General features: G+C 36.7%; 1 protein-coding gene and 2 long non-coding RNA genes across 6 annotated transcripts in view; all 3 read right to left on the bottom strand.

The window, feature by feature from the left end:
• Positions 1 to 27,512, bottom strand: part of LOC128527190 (protein N-terminal asparagine amidohydrolase-like) — a 50,502-nt gene that overhangs the window by 15,765 nt on the left and 7,225 nt on the right. The window contains exons 1-2 of one of the 4 annotated variants that reach the window (XM_053499548.1): positions 7,779 to 7,899; positions 6,940 to 7,674 (exon numbers count right to left, since the gene is read on the bottom strand). The exons of the other annotated variants lie outside the window; for them this stretch is intronic. Of the exons in view, the coding sequence (XP_053355523.1) occupies positions 6,940 to 7,674; positions 7,779 to 7,809 (766 nt within the window). The 5' untranslated portion in view covers positions 7,810 to 7,899. Of the gene's footprint in view, positions 1 to 6,939; positions 7,675 to 7,778; positions 7,900 to 27,512 lie in introns of those variants that run through there. 4 annotated transcript variants of the gene reach the window in all.
• Positions 21,412 to 24,838, bottom strand: LOC128527201 (uncharacterized). Its single transcript, XR_008360850.1, has 3 exons — positions 24,160 to 24,838; positions 22,624 to 22,783; positions 21,412 to 22,477 (listed from the first exon to the last, which is right to left on the bottom strand). It is a non-coding gene; the product is annotated as an uncharacterized LOC128527201 (long non-coding RNA).
• On the bottom strand, positions 25,362 to 26,899 carry LOC128527202 (uncharacterized). Its single transcript, XR_008360851.1, has 3 exons — positions 26,763 to 26,899; positions 25,890 to 25,936; positions 25,362 to 25,706 (listed from the first exon to the last, which is right to left on the bottom strand). It is a non-coding gene; the product is annotated as an uncharacterized LOC128527202 (long non-coding RNA).

Here is a 27,512-nt window from a genome sequence, read left to right as displayed (position 1 = left end):
ACCATAAATTAAATGAAAATGTTGAGTAGAAGAGATGAATATAGCATTTTGCTCTCAAAGTAGATTTGGTTTACGCATCACTCAAGAGCCAATCAATGTGATAGTTTACCGTAAATACCAAGTGGAAGATCCAGAAACAACTATAATGCTCCTATGCACCCAAATCCTCATTAAACACAAACAAATGTGTTACACAGCACAGCTTACTCCAAAAAAATCCTTTTAAAAACTTATGTATGGATGGATCATGATATTTTTATTCTTCCTGCGGGAAGTTTAAAACCAGTTTGTCTCATATGTTTCAAAACCCAGTGGTGCTAGTTAAAGCAGTAATGTGAAGCGCCACTATGAGATAAAACACGGGTTGTTAGAACAAACATATCCACAGCAGTCCGAGGTGAGAGTGCGTGAAAGACCCAAACTGACTTTATTAGCTCTCAAATCAAAATGTTGAGTAAAAATGATGTTATGAACAGTCATGTGGCAGAGGTTATAATCTGCCTTAAATGGGGAGTGTATGATGACATAGATGACAAGCTGATGACAAGAGAAGTACAGCTTAGCATAAACGAGGCATAAAATACTCAACCTTTATTTTTTTGTATTATTAGGTACAGACAGACAGACAGACATTTACATGGACACCAACCTGAAATAATAATACCACTGATTACATTAAAGCCTTATTTTAAGCTTTAATCTTTTATGGAATAAGATCACTGTCAAAAATATTCATGCGTAAAAAAAAGATTTGTGTGTAATTCTGTCTTTTGTCTGAGTTGGATTCCAAAATCTACGGCCACGACAGCTTACAGATACGAGATTTTGTGTGTTTGTTACAATACAACTCTGAACAGCTGTAGATTTTGGAATCCAACTCAGACAAAAAAATACGCATGAATATTTTTAACAGTGATCTTATTCCATAAACTTTTATTACAAATGTAATTTCTATATGTAACACTATATATTTTATAACCTAAATAAAATACACTACAGAACAAAGAAGCTTGGTTTTAATGTCATGCTTATTTTAATCATTTATGACAATTGTGCATGTTTATTTAAGAGCAAAACAAAAAGAAAAAAATCTTGCTATATTCACCAAAATGTCAGTAACAATTATTTTTTGTGTAGTAATTATTTAATTAGTAATTATTTCAATCTAGCTGCACAATAAACAATAATATTCAAAAACTAGAGAGCTAAAAACCTACCAGATACACACACTAACCCTTCTTTCTTTAAAAGGGCACCATTACTTTTACTTAACTAACAAGAAATATAATATAAAAATAATATTTAACATTAACTAGAGATGAACTTTCTGCCTAGCCAATTATAAAATTAGTGACTGCTCTAGCAAAGAAACAGGATAAATAGCCTTTAATACACTTTTTATTGTAAGAAGGAAAAAGAGACACATGACTTATATGTTATAACCCAATGCTTACTCCGTCACACTGAAATGTTTTATCCCTAAGTTCAACACTGCAGTCTTCATCAGTCACATAACAGACATTATGGATGTCTAACACAAATGGATTAAACTAACACAAACAGTCCTAACTAAATTGTGTAGCATAAGAACATCACTGCAGATTATAAATTGATTTAGTTTAAAACCTAATGAGTATTTTCAGCATTAATGAACTTGATTGGATGCTTAATTGGTTGCTAAATTGATACCTACAAATTTCTATACATTTTCATTAAAGTTTTGTAAACATTTACAATATACAACTGTTAAATGTTTACTGCAAAATATTATAATATTCTACATAATATAAAACGTTGATTCAGTTTGGTACAAGGTAATTCTTTGATAGATGTAACTGAATCATTGGGAGCTAGTTGTGGTGGATCAGTGGTTAACACTCACACATCAGAAGATTGTTAGTTTGAATCCCAACCCATCCAAACTGCCCTTGTTTAAGCTCTTAAACCTTCATCTCACACTAAATAAAAGGTGTAGCAAATGGTCAAATGTTATTCAAACCTAAAGATTAATCTGGTGAGCTGTCAGTAGGTTTATTACACATTCATTTTGTGAAATAAGTTTATATAAACTTCAGAACTTAATTAGGAAAGTTGTAATCGCAACATAATGTGAAACTGGTTATTATATTGCAAGAGTAGAATAATGTAATAAATTCTCTGAAGATCACCAAAACATGAGCTGGAGATGCACATGAGCAGAAAACAGGTGACAATACCATGGGAGTGCTGGGATTGTGCTGGACTACAGTACACTTCCCAGAGACTATTACTGGTCACATGCTCTTAATGATGGGTGTGCTTATGTTTTTTTGTTTGTTTGTTTATGAGTTTTTGTCTAATGTTCACAATCATAGTTCATGGTGTTATTGTGTCCCCCATTACTTTGGTGATGTTATAGTTACAGCAATTCATTAGTTAATAATTACAAATTCACACATGCTAAAATGTCCTTACTCCTGTTTAACATGTCCTTCCAATCCATCAAAAAGCATTCTTTATTGCCTCTAGCCTCAACTTTGCTATTTATAATTTCAGCATAATTTAGATGACCATTGCCCTGCTGGGGAACTCTCAGTTCATGCTACAGTATTCCCTAATCTGCCTAGTAAATGTCACTTGTGGATTTATTTAAGAGACACTGAGACTTCCACTACAACCTCTATACTGTATTGTTTACAACACATTCTGTTTACACATATACAAAATGAATTGTAATCAAAACAGTACAAAATAAATTTATACGACATTGGAAATGTTTGAAAATAATTAGTTTGAAAGTTTTAATGACTGATGACAAATTATTTTTTAATTTTAATATTAAATAAATTGGAATTAAACTTTCATCTTGTTTACATTAAAGATGTCCTGCAACATTAAATATAATTTCAGCTAGAGACAATGCCTGGAGAAATTACAGTATTGGCATACAATGGATGCATTGCTTTTCTGTGAAACTATTTCCTTCTAGGCCATAGTTTTCCTAAAAGGCCATTTACCTACCCTGGGTGTGTTTGTGAGTGGAGGGGCGTGGTTTAGCCTGGTTGTCTTAGCAATGGCTGTCTCGCCTGACAGCCATTGCAACTTACACAAAGAATGTAACCTGATCTCTTGCACTGGCTTAAAAGCGAAAGTGACTGTGCTGCTTGTGGGCCAGATATCCTGGGAGTCCTATGTACAGTACTTGGAAATATGTTCTATGTTTCGGATAAGTGATAACATTACAAAATAACTTGTAAATTTAACAGTTTAAATCTGTTGTAATTTTCACTTTAAAAAAGGCAGTAAGATTTGTTTGAAGTTGTTTCATACATTAAATCCTGTTTAATTTCCCTCATCAAAGCCTCATTATTTGACTGCATATTTATATATATATATATATATATTATATATAACTCTTAATCATTAAATTTCTCTATATAGGATCATTCAGTTTCCATCAGATTCAGCATATAGCTGCATTAAAATAATTCTATACATAATAAAATATGCATATTATCACCAAAGAATTTTAACTCATGATTTTCTCTTTGGCAGGATAGAACCGTAACCATGAAAAGACCTTAAATTTATTCAGGTCTTTCGGTAATGAATAAAGAAAGAAAAAAAGAAATGTGATTTTAGACTGTGTTGCGATTTCACCTGCAGTGAATGGTAATTATAGAGAGAACTGAATTTATTTTGAATATTAAATAAATTGGAATGAAACTTTCAGCTTGTTTCAATTTGTTAAATATATATTATTAAGTGATTGTAAGGGCATTTATGAGCAGCAAAATAAAACAAATCCATTTTAGCTAGTTTTTTTTTAAACGAAGCAAGAAATATTAATGCTGTTAAAATAAATTGTTTCCCTCAACAGTGGAAAAATGGCAAAATTATATCATCAAAACAAAACAATTTACATATAGGTGTGAATTGTGGATAATTTTTAGAACACTATAGCAAACGCTTTTCCAGAAAGGATTACGGGGCATTAATGCATTTAGAAAAGAGATGTGCATTGGGACTGGGCTCCTATGGAACACATTAAAAAAGTTTCAATAAGTGCAATGCAACATAAGTGTTATAACATAAGAAACACATTTAAATACAAACTACAAAACATTTCGATTGATTGTTTGTTAAACATAGTAAACTATTTACATTACAGTGCATCCGGAAAGTATTCACAGCGCATCACTTTTTGTTACAGTATGTCACAGCCTTATTCTAAAATGGATTAAATAAAAAAAAATTCCTCTAAATTCTACACACAACACCCCATAATAACAACATAAAAAAAAAATTCTTGATATTTTTGCAAAATTATTTAAAAAAAAAAAAAAGAGAAAGCAAATGTACATAAGTATTCACACCGTTTGCAAAATTGAGCTCAGGCGCATCCTGTTTCCCCTGATCATCCTTGAGATGTTTCTGGAGCTTAATTGGAGTCCACCTGTGGTAAATGCAGTTGACTGGACATGATTTGGAAAGGCACACACCTGTCTATATAAGGTCCCACAGTTCATGTCAGAGCACAAACCAAGCATGAAGTCAAAGAAATTGTCTGTAGACCTTCGAGACAGGATTGTCTCGAGGCACAAATCTAGGGAAGGTTACAGAAAAAAAATCTGCTGCTTTAAAGGTCCCAATGAGCACAGTGGCCTCCATCATCCGTAAGTGGAAGAAGTTTAAAACCACCAGGACCCTTCCTAGAGCTGGCTGGCCATCTAAACTGAGCGACCGGGGGAGAAGGGCCTTAGTCAGGGAGGTGACCAAGAACCCGATGGTCACTCTGTCAGAGCTCCAGAGATCCTCTGTGGAGAGAGGAGAACCTGTGTTTCCATTAGTCGCATTTTCGGATTCAAACATAATGGTAGGAGTGGTGTAGGTAATATCCTGGACCCTGGAGAAGCACAAATGCTGAGGCCATCAGAGGAAGAGGGCACTGGTTCTTTACCATAATTTTATTCATCCATCGAAAATGGTCCCCGCGGGGAATAAGGAGGGACGAATGATACTTGGTCCAAGGACTCCAGTGATTAGTCGATCATCACCTGGATTAAGTGAGCCTGTTGTTTATGGAGAGATGTATGGGAAGTTGTTGGCAGTTTCTGGCAGTGTCACTGCTCCTCAGACAAGATGTGGGTTCTGTTTAGCTGCATTGGATCTTCCTGCTTGCTTTGTCTTGGTGGAGGAGACACATGAGATCCTTAGTGACTGGATTTACTCTGCTTCATGCTTGCTCTATGTAGATTTTCAGTGCAGCATAGGAGAAGTGGCCAAGGAAGTTGTATATGTATTTGTATATGTACAAAATATTTAGGAGAGACATATTAGGTGAGAAATAAAGCTTTAAAAGGTTTTAAACCAAAAGATTTTTAACAATCAGTCCATACGAAATTACAACTTACAACGCAATCAATCCTCATAAGTGCATCTTTACCACCAGCTCCAAATAGCTCCCAGTCATCATTGCCCGCTCATCATACAGTGTGTCATCATACAGTACATGGAAAACATGGTTGTAGGGGCAGTGTCTGAATTTATTATTATAATTTTCTTTTTTTTTTGGAATAACTCCAAGAATAAATTAAACTGTGGTTCATTTTTGCCTCCTTTCCCATCTAGGTGAAGAACACCTGTTTACCTGCTCATTCCTGTAATTATTCAGGGGCTAAACACAGTGGAATCATGCAGATACAGAGCCTCAGTTAGTGTTCACATCAAACATCAGAATGTGGAGACAATGTGATCTCAGCGATTTTGTCAGAAGGTAATGATCTAATGGGATTTTCACACACAAATCACAATAAGAAAAGAAAAAACATTCAAAAAGCTGCAGTTCTTTGTGGAAAGTCTTGCTGGCTAGATTAAGCTAAACTAAATAACCACATCTTAGAATGCACAACTCATTGGGGAAAGCTTGAAGCTGACAGGCTGCAACATCAGGCCTCATCAACTTCCTCTCCTGTCTGGGAAAAACACTGAGCCCAGTCTCTCTGTCACTCTACAGCGTCTTTAAAATAAAATCTAGTGATATTCTCCAGTATTCAGCTGCTTAGTTTTTGCTTCTAGTTTTGCTCAGTGGCGTCATTAGCTCTGATCATTCAGGGCTTTCACACCCTGAATATTTTAAGCTTAGTACAAATATTTTAGCCTTGAAGTGGAGGTGTTTAATAACTAAGCAGTAAAGAGAGAAACTTGGTGTCCAAGGTGAGAGTGGAGTAATTAATCGCTGCACGCAAGGCTGGAAAACATCAAGAAAAACTCCTGTTATAAAAACCATTCAGTAATCTGACAGGACGCGATACATTCCATGAGTGATGATATACAGCAGTGTTTCCCAAACCTGATTTTTTTTATAACATTGAATTTAATTTTGGTTTTAATACATTTGGCCACCTCTTTATTAATTTATTTATTTATTTACTTATTATAAAAGTAGCTTTAACCTCCCTGTTAACCTGATGCTGAATGCCTTATTAATAAATAAATAAATAAATAAATAATAATAAAAGCACAAGCCCCAAGAAAATTGACAAATTTGACTTAGCCCCTGATCTTTTCTAGCTAAAAATGCCAGTGGGTTTGATGTTGTGATTATGTTATTAATTTGACAAGCCATAAACTGAGAAGGATTGCTACAACAAATCCAAAGACAATCCCCACAGCTGCCCCGACTGTTCCATATGGGGCTCCGGCTACTGAGCCTATAAGAGCACCCATGAATGCCATTACGATCACTGCTACTGGTTTTATGTATTGCAGCTGGTCCTGATTCTTGCTCTTTGGGGCCTCAGTTCCATCTCTGGGACTCTTTGAATCTTCTGTTTGTTTGGTCACTGAAAAAGTTAGTAAAGAAACCATGGCACTTAATTATTTGTAAATATTGACATTATAGTAGCTTTCTTATTTAACTGATGTTTGAGTTATACATTTTGAGTAAGTTATACTTACTATTAGGATGTGTCAGTTGGAGGCTTCCACGTCTCTGCCTAAGCATGTCTTTTCCCTCTGACTTGTCCTCACCCAGACTTTTATCTGTGTTTTTCTGTGGATCTTCCTTGTGTGGCATCGTGTCATAGTGAACCTGTGGAAGCAAGAAACCACCTGATTCTTTCACCTTGCTGTCTCTTATGTTTTCGCCCACCATGCTGTCTATCTCTTTAAGGAATTCATGTAGTTCTGTTTTAAAAGACCTCTGTCGCATAACATAGTGTTTGCCACTGCACTTTTCCAGGAGTTTTTCTGCACTCTGAATGTGATCATTGACTCTGGATTCCTTCACATCTCCATCACATAAGAAAAGCACCATAGTGTAATTCCAGACTCTCTCAGAGAGAAGCTCCATATGTTGACATGCTGATTTAAGCTCATTTACAGATGGTACATCATCAGTGTTTATGGGCAACACCAGAATTAGAGCATGGGGACCTGGAGCACAAAGTGTCACACTTCGGGTGATTTCATTCTTAATTTTCGGTGAAGTGCACTCTTTGGAAATTCTGTCCCATCCTGGTGTGTCAACTATGCGGATCCTCCTTCCTGCCTGTTCACCTTCATATACAAAGCACTCCTCACACTCCTCATTAGGCTTTGTGTCTCCCAGAATGACTCTGACCACTCTGTGCTTTCCTGCTCCAGCTTTTCCCAGCAGTACAATCCTTCGTTCTGAAAGAGGAGGTGGGCCTCCTTCATTACGACAAAAAAAACACACAAAAAAACAGATTTTAAATCATACTCCTGTTCTTGATGTGCAAATATTATTATACACAGTAATTTAAAAGATATCTAACCTGGAGCCATTGGTAAGACTTCACCTGCCATGACTGTGTTAAAGCTGTTGAAGTTTATCCAGCTGCCATGTATGTTTTTTTCTGTAAAAAATGAGATTATTTGAGAACTGCGCAAGATCAAGTTCTGTTCATAAAAGCAAATCACCCTGATCGTATTTTACACATACTGTATTGCAGTGTAAAAGCCTGGAGCTAAAATAGACTTAACTAGGACTAAATACCCAAATAACCCATAATATTTAAGTGTGAATGTGGGGGGGACGGGGGAAAGGGAACTCATTTGGGGAGCACATAAAAGCTGAATTAAGATGACCTATGTTAAAATTTCGAATAATCGCAAAAACACCTGTCCTGGAAAGGCATCAGAATTTTTAGAAAGAATACTTTTTTTTGTGCCTATAGACAACATAAAAGCTTCCCTGTAATAGCATGCATTCTCACTTGAATATTTTAGTAAGAAACTATAAACTTCTCTAATAATCTTGCAAATGTGTGAATCTCTCGGCAATTTAGGCAGATTTTTTCAGCAGATTATTGAATTTTAAAAGAAAACTTGTTCAAACTTTGATATCTTTGTTTTAAATAGACTCTTGTTTTTAACAAAACTGAACAACTCAGTGTGATTGCATCATACATGTAAACTAAATACTTGATTTAAAAAACTGCAACAATTGTATTTCTTTTTTTTTTTAAAAAAGAAACAACTATTTATCAGATAATTAAAAAGAGAATGGATTACTTACATTATTTTTATGAACTGTTGTCAAGTAGGTTGTTTCCTGGTTGGATCAAAAGTTTGCTTTTACCTGCGTTTCAGGTAAATCACGTGACCTATCAGGCCATTTAGGGCGTGTACATTTTACTAAGATATCAGGAAGAACACCTACTGTACAACTCCTCTGGGTCCATTGCATGATATAATGACGTTTTATCATACGATGTTACTGTAGTGCAAAGTTTATCTTAGGTCACACAATGATTACCTGTACAGACCTGTTGACTGGATTAGAAAACTTTTGAACGGACGAAAATACTACTTTGTAACAAAATAAAACAAATGACTAATGTCTTATTCTTCACTGAATGATATGGAACAGTACTGTAAATTAAATCATGTAGAGAAACCTGTTATTGATGTTTGACTATGATGTGTTATTTTAAACTAAAAGTTATATAAGGATTTCTGACTTTGCCAAGCGCAATCAGCCTGAATAGTAAGCAGCATAAAGCAAGCCCTAGTAAAAAAGTATGCTAAGTATATTAAATCCTAGCATAACAAAGCTTACTTAAATGTACTTGCAGCCAGAATAATGATTAGTATACTTGAAGTTTGCTATTTTGGAACAGCTAATTTTAAGTTTATTAAGTATACTTTTGTGTGCTAAAGTGGAACAACTTTAAGTACACTTAAAGTATATGGCTGTGTGTGTACTAACGTACATACCTGACAGTAATTAATGAAATGTAATGATCACGCATAGGATAAACAAGGTCTGTAGCATTGTGGTCTGAAGGCCTTAAGTAGGCCTCTGGGTTGCCTGTAGGACCAATCATCTGGGAGGAGGCGAGACCAACAAAGGACAGGCAGAGCAACAGCCAATAGATTTCAGGCAATGGCAGAAGTGGGCGGAACCTGCAAGAACAAGGAAGAGACTCCAATTCCACCACCAGCAGAGACAGAGACAAAGCAGGCATAACCAAATACACAAAAATAAATCCAATATCGTAACACCCCCTCCCTTGAGAATGAACACCCTGTTTACAATTATACACTGTGTTCCAAATTATTATGCAATTTGGATGTAAGTGTCATAAACATTAAATGTTTAGTTTTTAAATTAAACTCATGGATGGTGTTGTGTCTCGGGGCTCTTTGGATCACTGGAATGAATCTTAGACACGCGTGATAATTAGTTTGCCAGATAAACCCAATCAAAGGAAAAGTACTGAAGAAGGTTGTTCCACATTATTAAGCAGGCCACAGGTTTCACGCAATATGGGAAAGAAAAAGGATCTTTATGCTGCCGAAAAGCGTCAAATAGTGCAATGCCTTGGACAAGGTATGAAAACATTAGATTTTTCAAGAAAACTTAAGCGTGATCATCATACTGTGAAGACATTTGTGGCTGATTCAGTGTACAGACAGGTTCGTGCAGATAAAGGCAGAATGAGGATGGTTTCTGCCAGACAATTTCATCGGGTTAAGAGAGCAGCTGCTAAAATGCCATTACAAAGCATCAAACAGGTATTTGAAGCTACTGGTGCCTCTGGAGTCCCATGAAACTCAAGGTGTAGGATTCTTCAGAGGCTTGCAGTTGTGCATAAACCTATTATTCAGCCACCCCTAACCAATGCTCACAAGCAGAAACGGTTGCAGTGGGCCTAGGCATACATGAAGACTAATTTTTAAACAGTCTTGGTTACTGATGAGTGTTGTGCAACCCTGGATGGTTGTAAAGTTTTTCTAAAGTTACGTAGTAGGAGTGGCGAGTTGCTCGGTCTGTCCGCTGTGCTTCGGTAATCTTCTCTGGCGCCAGGAGAGACTCAGTCAAACACACACACACGTTGTCTGTCAGAAAGGTCTCCGTTTATTAATAGCAAAAGATGGGGTTTATATATGTTTGACCAAACGCCTGTGCCATAGACATATGTTACTACAAAGAACATGAACCATTGTAAATGTCCTGGTGAGATCCTGAAGAATCAAAGGAGAGGAAGATAGAGAGGTGTCCGTCCAGAGACAGATCACAAGATGTTGGCTCGAGTTAGGGGGAGAGGGGGAAAGAGACAGAGGGGGAGAGAGAGAGAGGGGGAGAGAGACATGAAGAGAGAATGGGAAGGTGAGCGTGGGAGCGTTCACACCTTAAGGAGCAGATGCAAGAGGAGACAGGAAAGAAAAAAAACTAAAGATAATTGGAATCTATTAATAGACCTGATTGAGAGGGCATACACATCAGGTATTAGATCTAATATTGTCTCTCAAATATACAAGAGTTTGGGTAATATATAAATACACTCCACAATTTATATCAAGGAGAAGTGAAGAACCGAATGTGGAATAGACTTTACTGATGAAGAGTGGTCCAATGTGTGGAAATTTAAATTGGAATCAACAAGCTCACTAAGTTGGAAAGAATACTGCTGGAAAAACATTATTAGATATTTTAAAACACCTGTACAAACGGCCAAATACAGTAATATTTCAAAATGTTGGCGAAATTGTGGATGTAATGAATATATTTTGGGAATGCCCACATATTCAAAAATACTGGAAGGAAAAACAAGAGGCTTTTGAACATATATTTAGAAGAAACATACCTCAGGAAAGCAAATTGCTGTATTTTGCCTGTATATGTCCAGATATAGTAACAGCAGATGATAAGTACTTGATGGGTGTGCTTCTAGCAGCCAGCAAGAAAGCAATCACATGTAAATCATATGTTCTCTTCTTCTCTTTCTCCCCCTCATTCTCCTTCCCCTCTCCCCCTGTTTTCGCCTTTCACTCTTTCTCTCTCTCTGTCGAGCTACACATGTCGTTCCTGAGCTGCCAGTGATCCAGACTCCCTCTGCCCTCCGGACCTGTCTGACCCATCCTGGTGCCCAGCTTCTGGCTGAAGATCTCGTCACATGGATGCCCCGTGTGTCTCTCTGGGATGCGTCTGGTGTCTGGGAATGATTCTCTCTACCTAGCAAATGGTTCTGGCCTTGACTGGTGTTGGCAACTGTTTCTCTGGGGACTTAACTGTTCGATAGTTCAGGACTGGAACTTCCTACAAGTCTACCTGAGTTTTCAATAACTACCTGGACTCCATATTAACATCAATTAACATCAGCTATTATAGCTGAACTGCCTGCCATCTAACACACTGTATAAATGCAGATCATTTACTGCTTTCTGTTTCACCCAGATGAGGATGGGTTCCCTGTTGAGTCTGGTTCCTCTCAAGGTTTCTTCCTATTACCATCTCAGGGAGTTTTTCCTTGCCACTGTCGCCCTTGGCTTGCTCACTAGGGACAAACTGACCATTTTGATTCATACACATTCACATTTCATACAAACTTAAATAATTCTTTTGATTGTGTAAAGCTGCTTTGCGCCAATGAAAGTTGCTATAATAATAAAATAAAATTGAATTGAATTAAATTGAATTAAATGGTTAAATCAAGAGAAAACAACTTTAGATAATTGGATAGATGTGACTATAGAGATTTATAGGATGGAAAAAATCATTTTTTGGTCAATTTAAAAAAGAATGCATTCCTGAGGAAATGGAGGAAATGGGTTGAATACGTAATAAAAAGAAGGCCTGATTTTGTGATTATAAATAAAAAATAAAAGATATGTACTATTCTATATGGAATTGATTTAGGACACATGTTCTTACCCTGGATGTATATAGTTTTCGTTGTTCTTGTTTTTTTTTTCTTCTTCTCTTATTTGCTATATTGTGAAACAATTTAATGAAAACTAAGTATAATTTATAGCTTAAACATACTGCATAATTGTACACATAAAGAGAATCCTTGGTTACACTGAACATTATATGTAACTTGAAATATGTTCACAACAAATGAAAATTAAATAGTAAAAAAAAAAAAAAAGAAAGAGTGGTTTTTGAAGTACGGCGTTTCTGAAAGTTTGCACTCTGATCAAGGGTAATTTCTACGCTACCGCCAGACCGGAAACGACGTTGGCCTGAGTACTTGCCCTTACTAAACTTGAAGTTAGTTCACGCGTACAATGTGACTCCACATGCCACTACAGGGTTTTTCCCTGATTATCTCCTTTTTGGGGTACAGCCACATCTGCCCATCGATGCATTGTTGGGGGAGGGGAAACTTCTGAAGGGAAAGATTGGCTATCGGTAAACCAAGAGAGACTGCAGTACACTCATGAGAAAGCTAGGGAGTTTTCAGAGGAGAAGGCGCTGGAGAGGGGAACTTGTCCTAATAAAAAGGCATTTTATCCCCAGGTTGTATATTTGCGTTACAGGCCTCCAGGCAGAAATAAGTTTCAAGATGCCTGGAGACCTGTTGTGTATCGGGTAGTGGATATAATTGGCACGACTTACACTGTGGAACCCTTATAAGGTGGGCCATCAAAAAAGGTTCACCGAACGGAGTTACGCCCAGGTGCCATTCCTAGGCCTGAGGATGTAAACAAATCTCATCCAGCTACCCAGCCTATGATCTTAAATGGGACTGAGAGTTCTGAGCTCTATGCGGTAGTAGTAGAGAAGATGGTACAACCCTCAGTGAGTGGGGCCACCAAAACCTCAATTAATGCAGAGGTGCCAGGTACCTTGGAGCTGGGAGATGACAGCAACAAAGGTAACCTGAAGCAGGTTCAGGTTATGTTGGTAGAGGCCCTGCAGGATCTGATGGTAAGGGCCTTATCACTGAGGCTGCAGATGAGTGTTCGCAGTCTCCGAAATTCGGTGAAATGCATCCTATGGGACAAAGAGAAGTACGAATTACAGCTGTGCACAGGAGCAAGTGAACAACTGTGGGGGTTCATATGAATCCCTTCCATGCACCCAGGTCCGCTTGTCAAGCAGTAAGTGTTAGCACCGATATGATGTCTCAAGTGTTAACCAGCATTGGCACAGTGTTATTTAAGAAAGCCCTACAGGGTGCCATGAATAACTAAGGGTGTAACTGAGCAAGTCTTCGAAGGTGTTGACTGCAGGAGAGGGTGTAACCGGGTGGTAAATAAAAGATTTTTTTTCTTTTCTCTACATGGGAAAATGTCCAAATTTATGGTTAATTGTAGTTTAAGATTTGTGCCATAAAGAGAGACAGTGAATTGCCATATTTTCCCTTAAGTGGCTACTAGGTAGTGCTGTGTGTGTCAGGTGTAGTTAATGTAAAATGTGCATGCTTTCTAGTCTTCAGATATTTTGTGTGACGTGCAGTGAGCAGGAGAAGCTGTATGCTCTCTATGAAATCGCATCATAGTTGATGCCATTGGATGTATATTTTTTTGTTTTATTTCCAAAAGGGGTCATATTTATTTTGTACCATGTGCAATGATGTCTGATGGTATGACGCCACATGTAATGTAGGCCTGTTCAGATGTAAATCTTAAAAAGTGGAATACATTTAAATGTGCCAATGTTCCATGTGTTCATGTGCTTTACACAATAGGTGTGTAACAGGTGCGATGTGTGGGCTTTAGAGAAGGCATGTATGCAGAGGTGATCACTGGGGAAAGTCTTTTAATAAAGAGAACTCAACAAAAACATAAACCATTTCTAAATAGGAGCTAAAACTAAACTAAACAAGGAGCTAAACATAACACAAGCTACACACTGAGCTAAACATAACTTGAGCTACACCAAACCAGGAGTTACACTAAACTGGCTAGGGGTTAAAACATAACAGACTAGGAAATAAACAGAACTTAATCAAGAGCAGACCAAACCAGGAGCTAAGGAAAAACACCAAGAACTAGGAACATTCAGGGAAATGGCATGACACCAAGAACTATAATCATTAACATCCACTTAACTAAACAGTTGCCAGACTAAAAGCAACGGAACAAAAGGATATTTATAACTAAACTAATTAGCTTCCTCTGTTCAGGTGAGCGCTACCATTACCTGATCAAGGTGCACCCTGGGAAATGAAGTCCAATACAAAAAACTCAAAAAACACAAATAAAAACAAAATGGAGTCCGAGAGCATGGCGCCCTCTGGTGTTTAACCGTGAAAATGTGACTGTTTACACAGGGTGTATTGCTGGATTGGGGGAGATTTCAGCCTTTGTAAAGTGAACAAAGTAGAGGTTCATGGTTATGTGAGTGTTATTTCTTTTCATTTTATTTCTACAAGAAATGTGCCAAAGAGTAACGTAACATAATGTGTGCTTATAATGTTTTTATTTTGCACAGAGTTCCCACTGCTGTATTGTTATGAGTAGTAATGCAGTTTGCAAGTGTTTCGCAAGACGAGCAAAGATTTTTTAAAATCAATTTTGACTTAAAAACGAGCAAGTCTTGGTTTACGAGTACGGAGTATCATTTATCACGCATGCACTTCTTGTTTTGACGCCAAGCGTCAAGTGATCACAACTGAGCCAATGTTTTTTCTCTCTTGTGCTGTGAAATTGTAGGTAATTGTCTCCTCTGCTGGGTCTTAGTGTGGGTCTCTCACTGGTATAATCAACATCCATGCATGCGTGTACTGTTTACTATAACACTGTGAACATGTGTGTGTGTGTGTGTAAAATATTTTATTTTGTGTTTGAAAGTGCGTGTGTACAGAGCACATGTACTGTTTCTTATAACGCGTGTGTGTGCGCGCATGTAAAGCAAAAGAAAGTCTCATTAGAGAAGTTAAAATTTGATCACGGACTTTCTGACCAACAGACCCCAGCATATTAGGTCAGGCCACATCTGCTCCACTACAGTCACGCTCAACACTGGCGTACCACAGGGCTGTGTGCTAAGCCCCTTCCTTTACTTCCTCTTCACCCACGACTGCAGGCCTGTGTATGGATCTAACAACATCATCAAGTTTGCAGACAATACTACGGTGATCGGCCTCATCAGCAACAATGATGAGTTTGCCTACAGGGAGGAGATCAAGCACCTGGCCACTTGGTGCACGGATAATAATCTGCTCGTTAACACCAATAAGATCAAGGAGCTTATTGTGGACTTCAGAAAAGGAAGAAGAGGTTCACATGAACCCATTCACATCAACAGTATGGTTGTTGAGCCTGTCTCATCCTTTAAGTTCCTGGGGACCCACATTTCAGAGAACCTATCCTAGTCCACCAACACCTCTAGCCTGGTCAAGAAGGCTCACCAGGGCCTATTCTACTTGAGAACACTTAAGAAGAACCAGCTGTCCTCAACTACTCTGGTGAACTTCTATCGCTGCACAAAAGAAAGCATCCTAACCAACTGTGTCACAGTTTGGTATGGAAGCTGAGTGTAAGGCACTGCAGCGGGTGGTGAAAACTGCCCAGCGTATTATAGGGACTCCACTTCCAGCCATTGAGGACATTCAAAAGAAACACTGTGTGCGTCGTGCATATTCTTAAGGATTACTCTCACCCCGCCCACAAACTGTTTTCTCTCCTGCCTTCTGGTCGGCGCTTCAGGTGTCCCAGGTCAAGAACCAGCAGACTGAGGAACAGCTTCTTTTCCAGAGCTGTCTCCTTATTAAACTTTGCCCCCCCACTGACACCTGCCCACCCCTCACAAACCCCTATACTCTTCCTATTACACTATTTACACTTTACACTATTTAATATGGACTGCACCAAAATGTACATACCTGTTTAAAAATACAAATATCCATGCACAATACATTTGTAAACTTCTGATTGAGTATATACTCGTACATGTCTACTTGTAAATTCCTGTCTATTGGAAAATAGCAACCTGTACATTATGTTCATCTATTTGCAAATTCCTGACCACAGTTAATAGCAACTTGTATATACGGTTCATCCATGGTAAATTTATGAGTATAGTTACTAGCAATCTGTATAGTATGCTCACATAATATCTTTCTGTAATAGTTACTCATAGCTTCTCCCTGCACATACACTCACCTAAAGGATTATTAGGAACACCTGTTCAATTTCTCATTAATGCAATTATCTAATCAACCAATCACATGGCAGAATGTCAGAATGGGAAAGAAAGGTGATTTAAGCAATTTTGAGCGTGGCATAGTTGTTGGTGCCATACGGGCTGGTCTGAGTATTTCACAATCTGCTCAGTTACTGGGATTTTCATGCACAACCATTTTTAGGGTTTACAAAGAATGGTGTGAAAAGAGAAAAACATCCAGTATGCGGCAGTCCTGTGGGCAAAAATGCCTTGTTGATGCTAGAGGTCTAAGGAGAATTTTTTTGAGCAGTATATGTACATTGACCTTATTTATTTTGTGACAGTGACCATATGTAACTGTTATCTCTCTAACTGGTATTAGTTTTCATTGTTATGCTGACGATACACAGTTATATGTCTCAGCAAAACCTGACGAGAAAAAACAGCTTACTAAAATTGAGCAATGTGTGCAGGACATAAGAAATTGGATGCTAATTAACTTCCTTCTGCTAAATCCGGATAAGACAGAAGTTCTAGTCATAGGACCGCATACAGCCAGGAGTAAAATTTTAGATCACACCGTAACTTTAGATGGCCTTTCTGTTCCATCAAATGCAACAGTGAAAGACCTCGGTGTGATTATTGATTCCAGCCTTTCATTTGAAGCACATGTAGATAATACTACCAGGATAGCTTTTTTTCACCTCAGAAATATTGCCAGAATAAGAAATTTATTGTCGCTAAACGACGCAGAAAAACTAGTTCATGCTTTTATCACCTCTAGGTTGGACTATTGTAATGCCTTACTGTCTGGTTGTTCAGCTAGATGCATAAATAAGCTTCAGCTAGTCCAGAATGCAGCAGCGAGAGTCCTCACCAGAACCAGAAGATATGAGCACATCACCCCTATCTTATCTTCACTCCATTGGCTCCCTGTGAAATTTCGCATTGATTTTAAAATACTACTCTTGACATATAAAGCATTAAATGGTCTCGCGCCGCAGTACCTGAGCGAACTACTAGTGTCGTACGATCCGCCATGCCTACTTCGATCAAAGGATGCAGGCTGCTTGTCAGTACCGCATATTATGAAAAATACAGCCGGGGGCAGAGCTTTTTCTTACAAAGCCCCAAAGTTATGGAATAGTCTTCCAAATAGTGTTCGGGACTCAGACACAGTCTCAGTGTTTAAGTCCAGGCTAAAAACCTATTTATTTAGCCAAGCATTTTTATAAATAGATTTGCCATAGGTAAAGGAGCAGATCTGGGGGACTCATGGACGTAGAGTATTATGGTGAACTGGTATGTTTGGATGCTGTCTTCCTCACTCTCATTGATCACTCAGGTTTGCTGACGGTGAGGTGATTGGTTGCTTTACATGTCAGGAAGCCCTCATGTTTGTGTTTCCTTCTGGCTCTCCCTTTTAGTTATGCTGTCATAGTTAGTCCTGCCGGAGTCTCTGCTTGCACTCTACAGTTAATGTACATTCACATTATACATTGTGTGACTGTGACCATACCTAACTGCCATCTCTCCTCTTCTTCTCTTTCCCCCCCTCTTTCTTTTTCCTCTCTCCTCCTGTCCCCCCCTTTCACTCTTTCTCTCTCTCTCTGTCGAGCTACACATGTCGTTCCTGAGCTGCCAGTGATCCAGACTCCCTCTGCCCTCCGGACCTGTCTGACCCATCCTGGTGCCCCGCTTCTGGCTGAAGATCTCGTCACATGGATGCCCCGTGTGTCTCCTTGGGATGCGTCTGGTGTCTGGGAATGATTCTCTCTACCTAGAAAATGGTTCTGGCCTTGACTGGTGTTGGCAACTGTTTCTCTGGGGACTTGACAGTTCGATAGTTCATGACTGGAACTTTTTACATGTCTACCTGAGTCTTTAATAACTACCTGGACTCCATAGTAACATCAATTAACATCAGCTATTATAGCTGAACTGCCTCCCACCCTACACACTGTATAAATGCAGATCATTTACTGCTTTCTGTTTCACCCAAATGAGGATGGGTTCCCTGTTGAGTCTGGTTCCTCTCAAGGTTTCTTCCTATTACCATCTCAGGGAGTTTTTCCTTGCCACTGTCGCCCTCGGCTTGCTCACCAGGGACAAACTGACCATTTTGATTCATACAAATTCACATTTTATACAAACTTAAATAATTCTTTTGACTGTGTAAAGCTGCTTTGCGGCAATGAAAATTGCTAAAAGCGCTATACAAATAAAATTGAATTGAATTGAATTGAATTGAATTGAATTGAATTATCTCTCCTCTTCTGCTCTCCCCTCTCTCTTTCCCTCTCGTTGTTGTTCATAAGCTGCCAGTGATTCAGACTCCCTTTGCCCTCTGGTCCTGTCTGACTTATCCTGGTGCCCCGCTTCTGGTTGGAGATCTCGTCACATGGATACCCCGTGTGTCTCCTTGAGATGTGTCTGGGGACAGTTTTATCCTACCATGAAGACGGTTCTGGCCTTGACTTGTGTTGACAGCTGTTTCAATTACACAAATATACAAATAAAATTGTATTAAATTGTCTTGGTCATATGATGACCGTGAAATAAATCTGAAATTTCTGTGATTTTTATTCTATATTTAAGGATGCTTCGTTTTTTTTTTTTTTTTTTTTAATGTCGTGATGTAAGGAATCTGGAATTAAATAGTCAATTAAATTATAAAATATTGTTGTCAGCTATTGTTTACTATTTATATGATAATTTCTGTTAATATTATGGGGAGGGAAACTGTATTAAAATGATTAAACAAGCAAATTAAATCAAATCATTTTATTTATTAAAGCAAAAAAAAATGGCAAAAGTGATCTTTTCAATAACTAGAAATGCCCCTGGTTTTGATGTTGTGGTTATTATTTTGACAAGCCATAAACTGAGGAGCATTACAAACAACAACACAACAAATTCAGTAACATATGGGACTCCGGCTACTGAGCCTATAAGAGCACCCATGAAGGCCATTACGATCACTGCTACTGTTTTTATGTCAAATGACTGAGGCAGTAGGTCCTGATTTTTACCCTTTGGGTCCCGAGATCCATCTTTGTGACTCTCTGTATCTTCTGTTTGTTTGGTCACTGGAACAATTTAGCAAAGAAAACGTGTCCCTTCATAAATATATTGACATAATTTTTCTTTTTGAACTGATGTCTGATTTATAAATCCTGTACCACATTTAAGTAAGTAATACTTACTATAAGGAAATATAACTGGGAGGCTTCCACATCTCTGCAAATTTTTCCCCACTGACTCCTCACCCTGACTTTTAACCCAGGTTTTCTGTGGATCTTCCTTGTGTGGTATTTTGCTTTGCATCGTGTCATAGTAAATCTGTGGAAGAAAGAAATCATCCAATTCTTTCACCTTATTGTCTATTTTCTTCCATCATGCTGTCTATCTTTTTAAGGAATCCATGGACTTTGGTTTTAAAATTCTTATTTCGCGTGACATACTGTCGTCCTATTTTCCAGGAGTTTTTCTGCATTCTGAATGTGATCTTTGACTCTGAATTCCTCCACATCTCCATCACATAAGAAAAGCACCATAGTGTAATTCCAGACTCTCTCAGAGAGAAGCTCCATATGTTGACATGCTGATTCTGGGTCATTTACAGATGCTACATCATCAGTGTTTATGGGCAACACCAGAATTAGAGCATGGGGACCTGGAGCACAAAGTGTCACGCTTTGGGTGATTTCACCCATAACTTTCTTTGTTGTTTTTTCTAAACTTGTACTGTCCCATCCTGGTGTGTCCACTATGCAGATCCTCCTTTCTGTCTGTTCACCTTCATATACAAAGCAGGCCTCACACTCTTCCTTTAGCGTTGTATCTCCTAGGATGACTCTGACTTCTCTGTCCTTTCCTGCGCCAGCTTTTCCCAGCAGTACATTACCGTATAATGCAAAGAAATAAAAAATTGTTGAGTATGTCTTATGTCTTCTTTACACTAAGTTGCATTTCTTTTATTGTCAGCCAAATACACTCCCTATTCAGTAATCAGAGAGAGAATCACAGATGAAAATTCGAAAAAAGTAGATTGGATAAACATTAATTGTTGTCTAAAAATGACTCCAGCATGTGAAAATTTACTTACAGTATACCACTTAATCACTGTTATTTCATCAGTAAAAATAATAAATCAGTAAATTATTCAGTTTAGTTTATAATTCTACTTAATATCTACCTAATTATTCAACCTAAAAGCACCTAATTATTCAACATTTGAATTTCACTTATGGTGCTGGTTAAACTGCAGGCAGATATCCTGAAGAACTTTTTACTTAAAATCCGTCCAGCGGTCGATGCACAAGATGCACAGTCTGATTCATGCGCAGTATTTTGTAAAACCTTGCCATTTACAATCTGGCAAAATACTGCTTATAACTTCCCTTCTACTTAATTCTTGATTATCTTGATTCAATTTATGGTGCGGATTGAACTTCAGACAAATACCGAAGTGCTGGCAAAGGTTCATCAATTTCTATCCAGCCAGTTTTGCTGTGACAAATTTTGGCTTGATGGACATACAGACAGACAAAACTTTTTTGAGACTGGTTTAGGGTCCTCCAATGTATGAAACATAAAGATATTATTAAAAGAATATCTCTCACAAAACTCTTTTATTTATATAGATGTGGACGTTTCACACACAGCTCACTGTTATTTTGCCACCTAGTGTTTATATTTATTTATTCCCCCTTTGCGCCATTTCTATTCTTCATACACAAGAAGATAAAAAATTATGCAACCAAGCAAGTACATGTGTCTGTCATGATCATCTGATGACAGTGAAACGAATCTGAAAGTGGTGTGATTTTTATTTATTTTTTTACATTTAAGGAAGCTTTGTTTCTCTTTTTAAATGTTGTGACGTGGGAGGAATCTTGAATCAAATGGTAAGATTAAATTATAACATCTTGTTGTCAGCTATTGTTTACCATTTATATGACAATTTCTACTAATACTATGTGAAGGGAAACTGTATTAAAATGATTAAACAAGCAAATTAAATCAAATCATTTTATTTATTAAAGCAGAACAAATGGTAATAGTGGTTATTAAAACCCTTAGCAGCCCTAGAGAAGTTACAGTACAGGATAAACACTGATGCACAGTTTAGATGCACAGTGACTTAAGTAAACATTTTTACATTTACATACAGTAACTTTTGATTTTTCATGTGTTTAAAGTGAAATTTAGGAAAACAGAGGCTAAAACATCACACTCTGCTCCAAAGAACAAAAAATCCACCCTATCATTCCTTACCCAGTTCTAGCACATTAGTATGTATAGGTGGAATATGGTGCATTATTACTATGCACCATATGAAAAAATATTTAGGGATGTTAACTATTAATACTCATTTCTATATAAAAATATTGCCCCATTTGTTTGATAGAGGGAACAGATAATCTGACATGGAGAAAAAAAATCAAACATCAACAGATCAACAGAAATAATAGTAAAGGCATAAAAGAGTTTGTTATAAACAGAGCTTATGGAACTTTTATGATATAAACAGTACTGTGTAAAAGTCTTAGGCACACGCAAATACCTGCTGTAGAGCACGAATGTCTTCAAAAATGCTTCTACATTTTAATACTATAACCAAACTATAAAAAGCGTTAAACAGTCAACAGTTGGAGTGAAGACATTTTGCTTAAAATACAGTTACATACTTTTACATAATATGGTGCCTTTTTTCCTGTTTGGAAATCAGATTTTTTTTTTACTTTACTGAACTAATAATGAAGTCTTAAAAATAAACATGTATAATAAGTTTGTACAAAAACAACAACACAGGGTGCCTAAGACTTTTATACAGTGCTTTATAGTGATAAACAATAGCAGCACACTCTGATAGCAGCATATGAAATGGCAGCATATTCTGATAGCAGCATATTAAATAGCAGCAATGGAAAATATGCCAGATTAAATCATTTGTATTACAGTTTTGTATCCAGAACTTAAACCAACTCAAAAGCTGCTAGGAAAAGTTCTGGCTTATTTAACTTATCCAATAAACCAATGAAGATATTTTTTTCCCATTCAGTTAAATATCCTAGTGTCTTTGTGTCTTTGCATTCTTCAAGTCTTCCAAATCATTTTCTTTTTTCACTAGAAAATGAAGACAAATGAAACACATCAACTCCCAAATATGAGACTGCCACATGCCACTTAGCAGCATATTCTGAGTTTTTGCATCTAACACATCTACAATTTACTTCTTATGCTATAGATTTGTACAGTAAACTTTAACTTACTATTAGGGCGTTTTCCAGGAAAACTTTCAGTTCTGTGTCTAATCATGGCTTCCCCATCTTTCCCTGGTTTATCCGGCTTCTGCAGGCCTCCGTGCATTTTTTCATCCTCTGCTGGGTTTTGCTTAAGAATGCTTGTAGCAACACCAGAAACTGACATGATCTTAAAGAATATGAAATAAAGATTGACAGAATGAATAAAAAAACATTGAGGACATTGGATATTATTAAACAGGTATATGATCATGGACATCAAATGCTTTTAAAGCCATTAAACCCGGCGCAACTGAAATTTTCACTCAGTAAAGCAAAAGGAAGTTAAGGGCTCTGGAGCATGCATGAGAAAATAACACTAAAATGTCTTTTTCTATTTTTATAGCAGTGTCTGTCATAAATCCTTATACGTTATGTTATTATTTATTAATTTATTTACCAGGACAAATCATCTGTAACATGCCAAAGGCTAGTTTTCACCTGTTGTCCTGTGGGCCTGTTGTACAATGACACCTTAAAAAAGCATAAAATATTATAAACAGTAAAAAAAAAAAAAAAAAAACAGTAAGAATCGTCATGTTAGCGCAGTGTTAACCGATTACAATAGTGACAGCAATAGCCTAAAAAGACAGTGTGATTGAGATTAAAGTAGTTGTGAAAAGCACCAGGAGCAGCAGCAAAGAATTCAGTAAAAACATAAAAGCAGGAACAGCAGCGAAGGGTTTAGCAAAAACATAGAAGCAGAAGCAGCAATAGGCTACATAAATGCAACAGTGTGAATAGCAAGAATTAACAAAGCAGGTTAGACATTTGCAAGTGCATATTAAAATGACAAGCATTGGTAATATCAAGATTATAAAAGAAATTACAAAGGTCAGAAAGGAATTACGCACTCACAAGTAAAGCACAAGACGGCAGCAGCAGTGTTTTAGTGTTGGCAGGTCTGATTACTAATCAGCCAACGTTTTAAGTGAGAGCGAAATAAGTTGTATGCTTTGACAGAGAAACCTGACTGACTAAAAGCACTTTTTCCAAGTGGGATAATACAGTCACCTCTAGACACTCCTCGAGTGATCCTGTATGTGGACGTTCTAAGACTGACAAATTCACTAAGAGGATATAACCATCCCATGTAGGATTTTATATGTCTGAAATTTTGATGGGTGTAGCTTGGAAGCGGTTGGATTTTCACACATGGCTGATAATACTACTACGACTACTACTACTACTACTATTACTAATAATAATAATATTAGAAGTTTTTAAATGCCATTATAAAATAAAAAGGGCTTGCTTACTAAAGTGAAAGTGAAAGTTTTTTAATATTATTGTTTTTAAGCACTCTGAAGCGCTTGCTGGTTTGTCACACAGGCGTGTAACTTGTTAGCAGAGAACATGATGACTCATGAGTTTTGCTTCAAAAAATAACAAACTAAACCATTGCAAACTGCAAACGGCCTCGAACTATAATAAGTTCCTAATGCATGCTGATTTCTGAGGTATTTTTTATATTTTTCTGATTTCTAATGCATGAAGAAAGAATACCTTGCAATGCCGTGAAAACTTCTCAGCCGTTATGGAGGTTGTGTGTGCTCATTTTTTTTGTGTGCATAATGGAGTCAGAGAGAGCTGTGTGCTCTTCTTGTGGCTTTCATGACTTCATTTAGAAATCAAAGGAAGTTTCTCCAGTGTTGTTTCTCTGCAAGGTCCTAAAGAGTCACAATCACTTAACTTCCTACAAAAGTATGAAATAACCCCATTTACACATTTACATCTATTTGATTCTTTCTACCTAAAATAAATTATAAAAACATATATGCATTTAATTTTAACGATCAATTAAAGTTTTGCTAAATTCCCTGATATTTCCCTATTGTCCCTATAGTCACTTTTTCTATGCATATTTGCACACCATTATATTTCTATTTGTACAGTACATTTCTATTTTCAGTTTCTATTTTTAGTTCTATTTTTCCTAGTTAAATTTTATTTTATTTTTTTATTTAAATTTTCTATCGTATTTCTTTTATTCATATTTATTACTTATTATAAGCTTTAATTCTCTTTTTAAGGTCACTGGCGGTTGTGTAAGCATTTCACTACATTTCGTACTGTGTATGACTGTGTATGTGACAAATAAAATTTGAATTTATTGGTTATATATAATTTTCAGCAGTTGTCTGATTTATTCTTATGTAATTTACATGATTTTATGAACGCGCTCATTCAGTGTTAATAATTCTCTGACTGTAACTTGTATATTTCTACATAAAATGATAACATACACTCTAAAAAATAAAACTGTGCTGTACTCAATTTTTTTGGTGAAACATTTTTACACTTAAAAATATTGAGTAAATATAAAAAAATATAAAAATCATGTAAAATATACTTCATGAATTGAGTACAAGTCAGTAAAAAAATTAAGTAGACCTGAATAACTATATTTAGTACAATGATGTACAAAATTGAGTAAATGTAATGAAAATTAGAAGTTAATGAAAAGTGAAAATGAGTGAAATAATTGAGTAGATATAATTGAAATGGAAGGTAGAAGATACTGAAAATTATACTATTATTTAATAAACAAATGTGCTACATTTACTAAATATTTTAACTGAATGAAAAACAATACACACATTTTCATTTTAATTAAACATTTATTTGCCAAATTTGACAAGACATGAAGTCTAAACTCAACCTGATTTACTTTGCAAATGACATGTAACAAGTTCATAAACAAAGAGCTGAATTTATGTTATTAGTAAACAGTTTCAGAAACAATACTCCTGCCACAAGTATTATACAGTTAACACATGGAAAGTAGACTTTTGTATTAGAATCTAATGAGTCACATTTTACATCTGAAAGATTGCACACCTTCACACTTCAGTTTCCTGCAAACTGTGGGATCCATACAAATGTGTGTGCAGACCTTCTCAGGTCTTAAAGAAGCAATGACAGTCTAAATGAAGACAGGACACTAAATATCCATGACCAACAGTACCATGCTTCACTCGGTAATGATCGAAATTCCTTTTGATGATACGACAAATGTGCAGAGCTTACACCGCCATCCCATAAACTGGCACCTGAAAAAGGAATAATAGAATACAAGTAAGTACAAGTGTGAGTGTTAATATAAAGTCTACCAGACTAGTAAAATAGTACTTCTGTTCAAATACATACTTTTTGGACTAATAGTCTATTTCTATCTTTGATTCAATGGTTACAGATTTAATACTTCTGTAACATTTAGAAAAGTTGACATTTACCTCCTGTTTTATCTCTATTCAACTTCTCTTCATTAGTGGTGTTGGTGCTGTGAAAGAGATATAGAAAATATATAACATGTTTCACACAAACACACACACACACAAAATCAGTTTTAGGTTCTTTTACTTACATATCAGAACATACATAATGTTTCACTTCAATATTTTAATTTCAGATTACTTTCTCTCAATTCTATTTCTAAGAAAAATGTATTTTCACTAAATCTTTATATTTCATAGCTTTAGTTATTAGTACAGTACTTGGCACATTTATTTTATAACATCTGCTGCGTGCTCAGTGTTTAATCATGTTAAAAACACTCATATACAGTAACGGATAAAACAGTACCAGAACCCGGACACTGCACCTCATTTCTGCTGTTTAAACCGGATTTGTTCTAAGTTCCGGAAGTGTCGGAATGACCGAGCAGACTCGCGGTTCAGTGTGTGAGGTGGACCGTTACAAATGCGTTAATTACAGTATTTGAACATGCTAGTTTTATATCCTCGCCACAGTGGCGGTAGGCTGCGCAAAATCACCGCATTTGGCGGGAGAAATTCAAATATTGCGGCACAACCGCCGCCGTTTACACCGAGAAACCCGGACATGCACGCGCTGCTGCTCGGTGTTAAATCTCTCCTTTTACACCAGAGTTTAAGTGTCTGTATTAAACGCGCATTAGCTGAGCAGTTTGGTGGTTGGAACAAACAAGCTAAATCACACTGAACCCCAAGACTGGCCTGTTGCTAGCTATCGTTAGCTCTGGAGCTCGGCTGTGACAGGATTCAGAACAGTAACTCACACCCTATAAAGTTGTGTGTGCAGGCAGACAGAGTCATTATTACAGTAACTTGTGTTAGCTGTTTACTCACCAGGATTTGTAAGGAATGTTCCAGAATGTCCCAGATGCTTCATGTCCACTCTCACATCCTCACAGCCTTCTTGTCTCTGATGTTACACCAGATTTCCCATGAGCACTTGCACAGGGCAATTTACTCAATTATTTAAGTTTTTGTTGTTAAAAATAAAGAATATTGAGTTGGAATAATTTATAATTGTAGTTCTTGAAACTAATCAGTACAATTATGCCATTAACAGATTTTTTGATTGAAATGTATCAAAAAATATTAAGTGCATGTTAAAAATATAATTAAGTTAGTCAAATACTGATTTTTACTAGTGAAGTAAACTTAAATTATAGTGTAAATTTAAGACAAAATGTTTTTTTAAGCATTTATTTTGATTTGTCTAACTCAAACAATCATGTATGTGACTTTTAGAGATTTTATTAAGGTAACATAACTTTTTTATAACTGTGAAATTTACAAGGCCACAGAATCATTTTTTAGAGTGTAATTTCCTTAAAAAAAGAAATGTTTTTTTTCTACAATTTGTATCCAAAGTGCAAGCCATTACAATAATCAGTCTATTATAGGGACTTTGTACCTATGCAAAGTCTATCTATCTATCTATCTATCTATCTATCTATCTATCTATCTATCTATCTATCCATCCATCCATCTACAGAAGTCATATCTTGCAATGTTTAAGTCTGTAGAACAGCACCCCCAGTGTTGTATGCCTTACTCTGTAGGCAAAATCTATTAAAATGAGTAAACAGA

This window comes from Clarias gariepinus, chromosome 6 (assembly GCF_024256425.1).
Source record: "Clarias gariepinus isolate MV-2021 ecotype Netherlands chromosome 6, CGAR_prim_01v2, whole genome shotgun sequence".
NCBI lineage: Eukaryota > Metazoa > Chordata > Actinopteri > Siluriformes > Clariidae > Clarias > Clarias gariepinus.
Note: the sequence above shows the minus strand (reverse complement) of the source record. Positions and strands in the feature narration are given on the sequence as shown.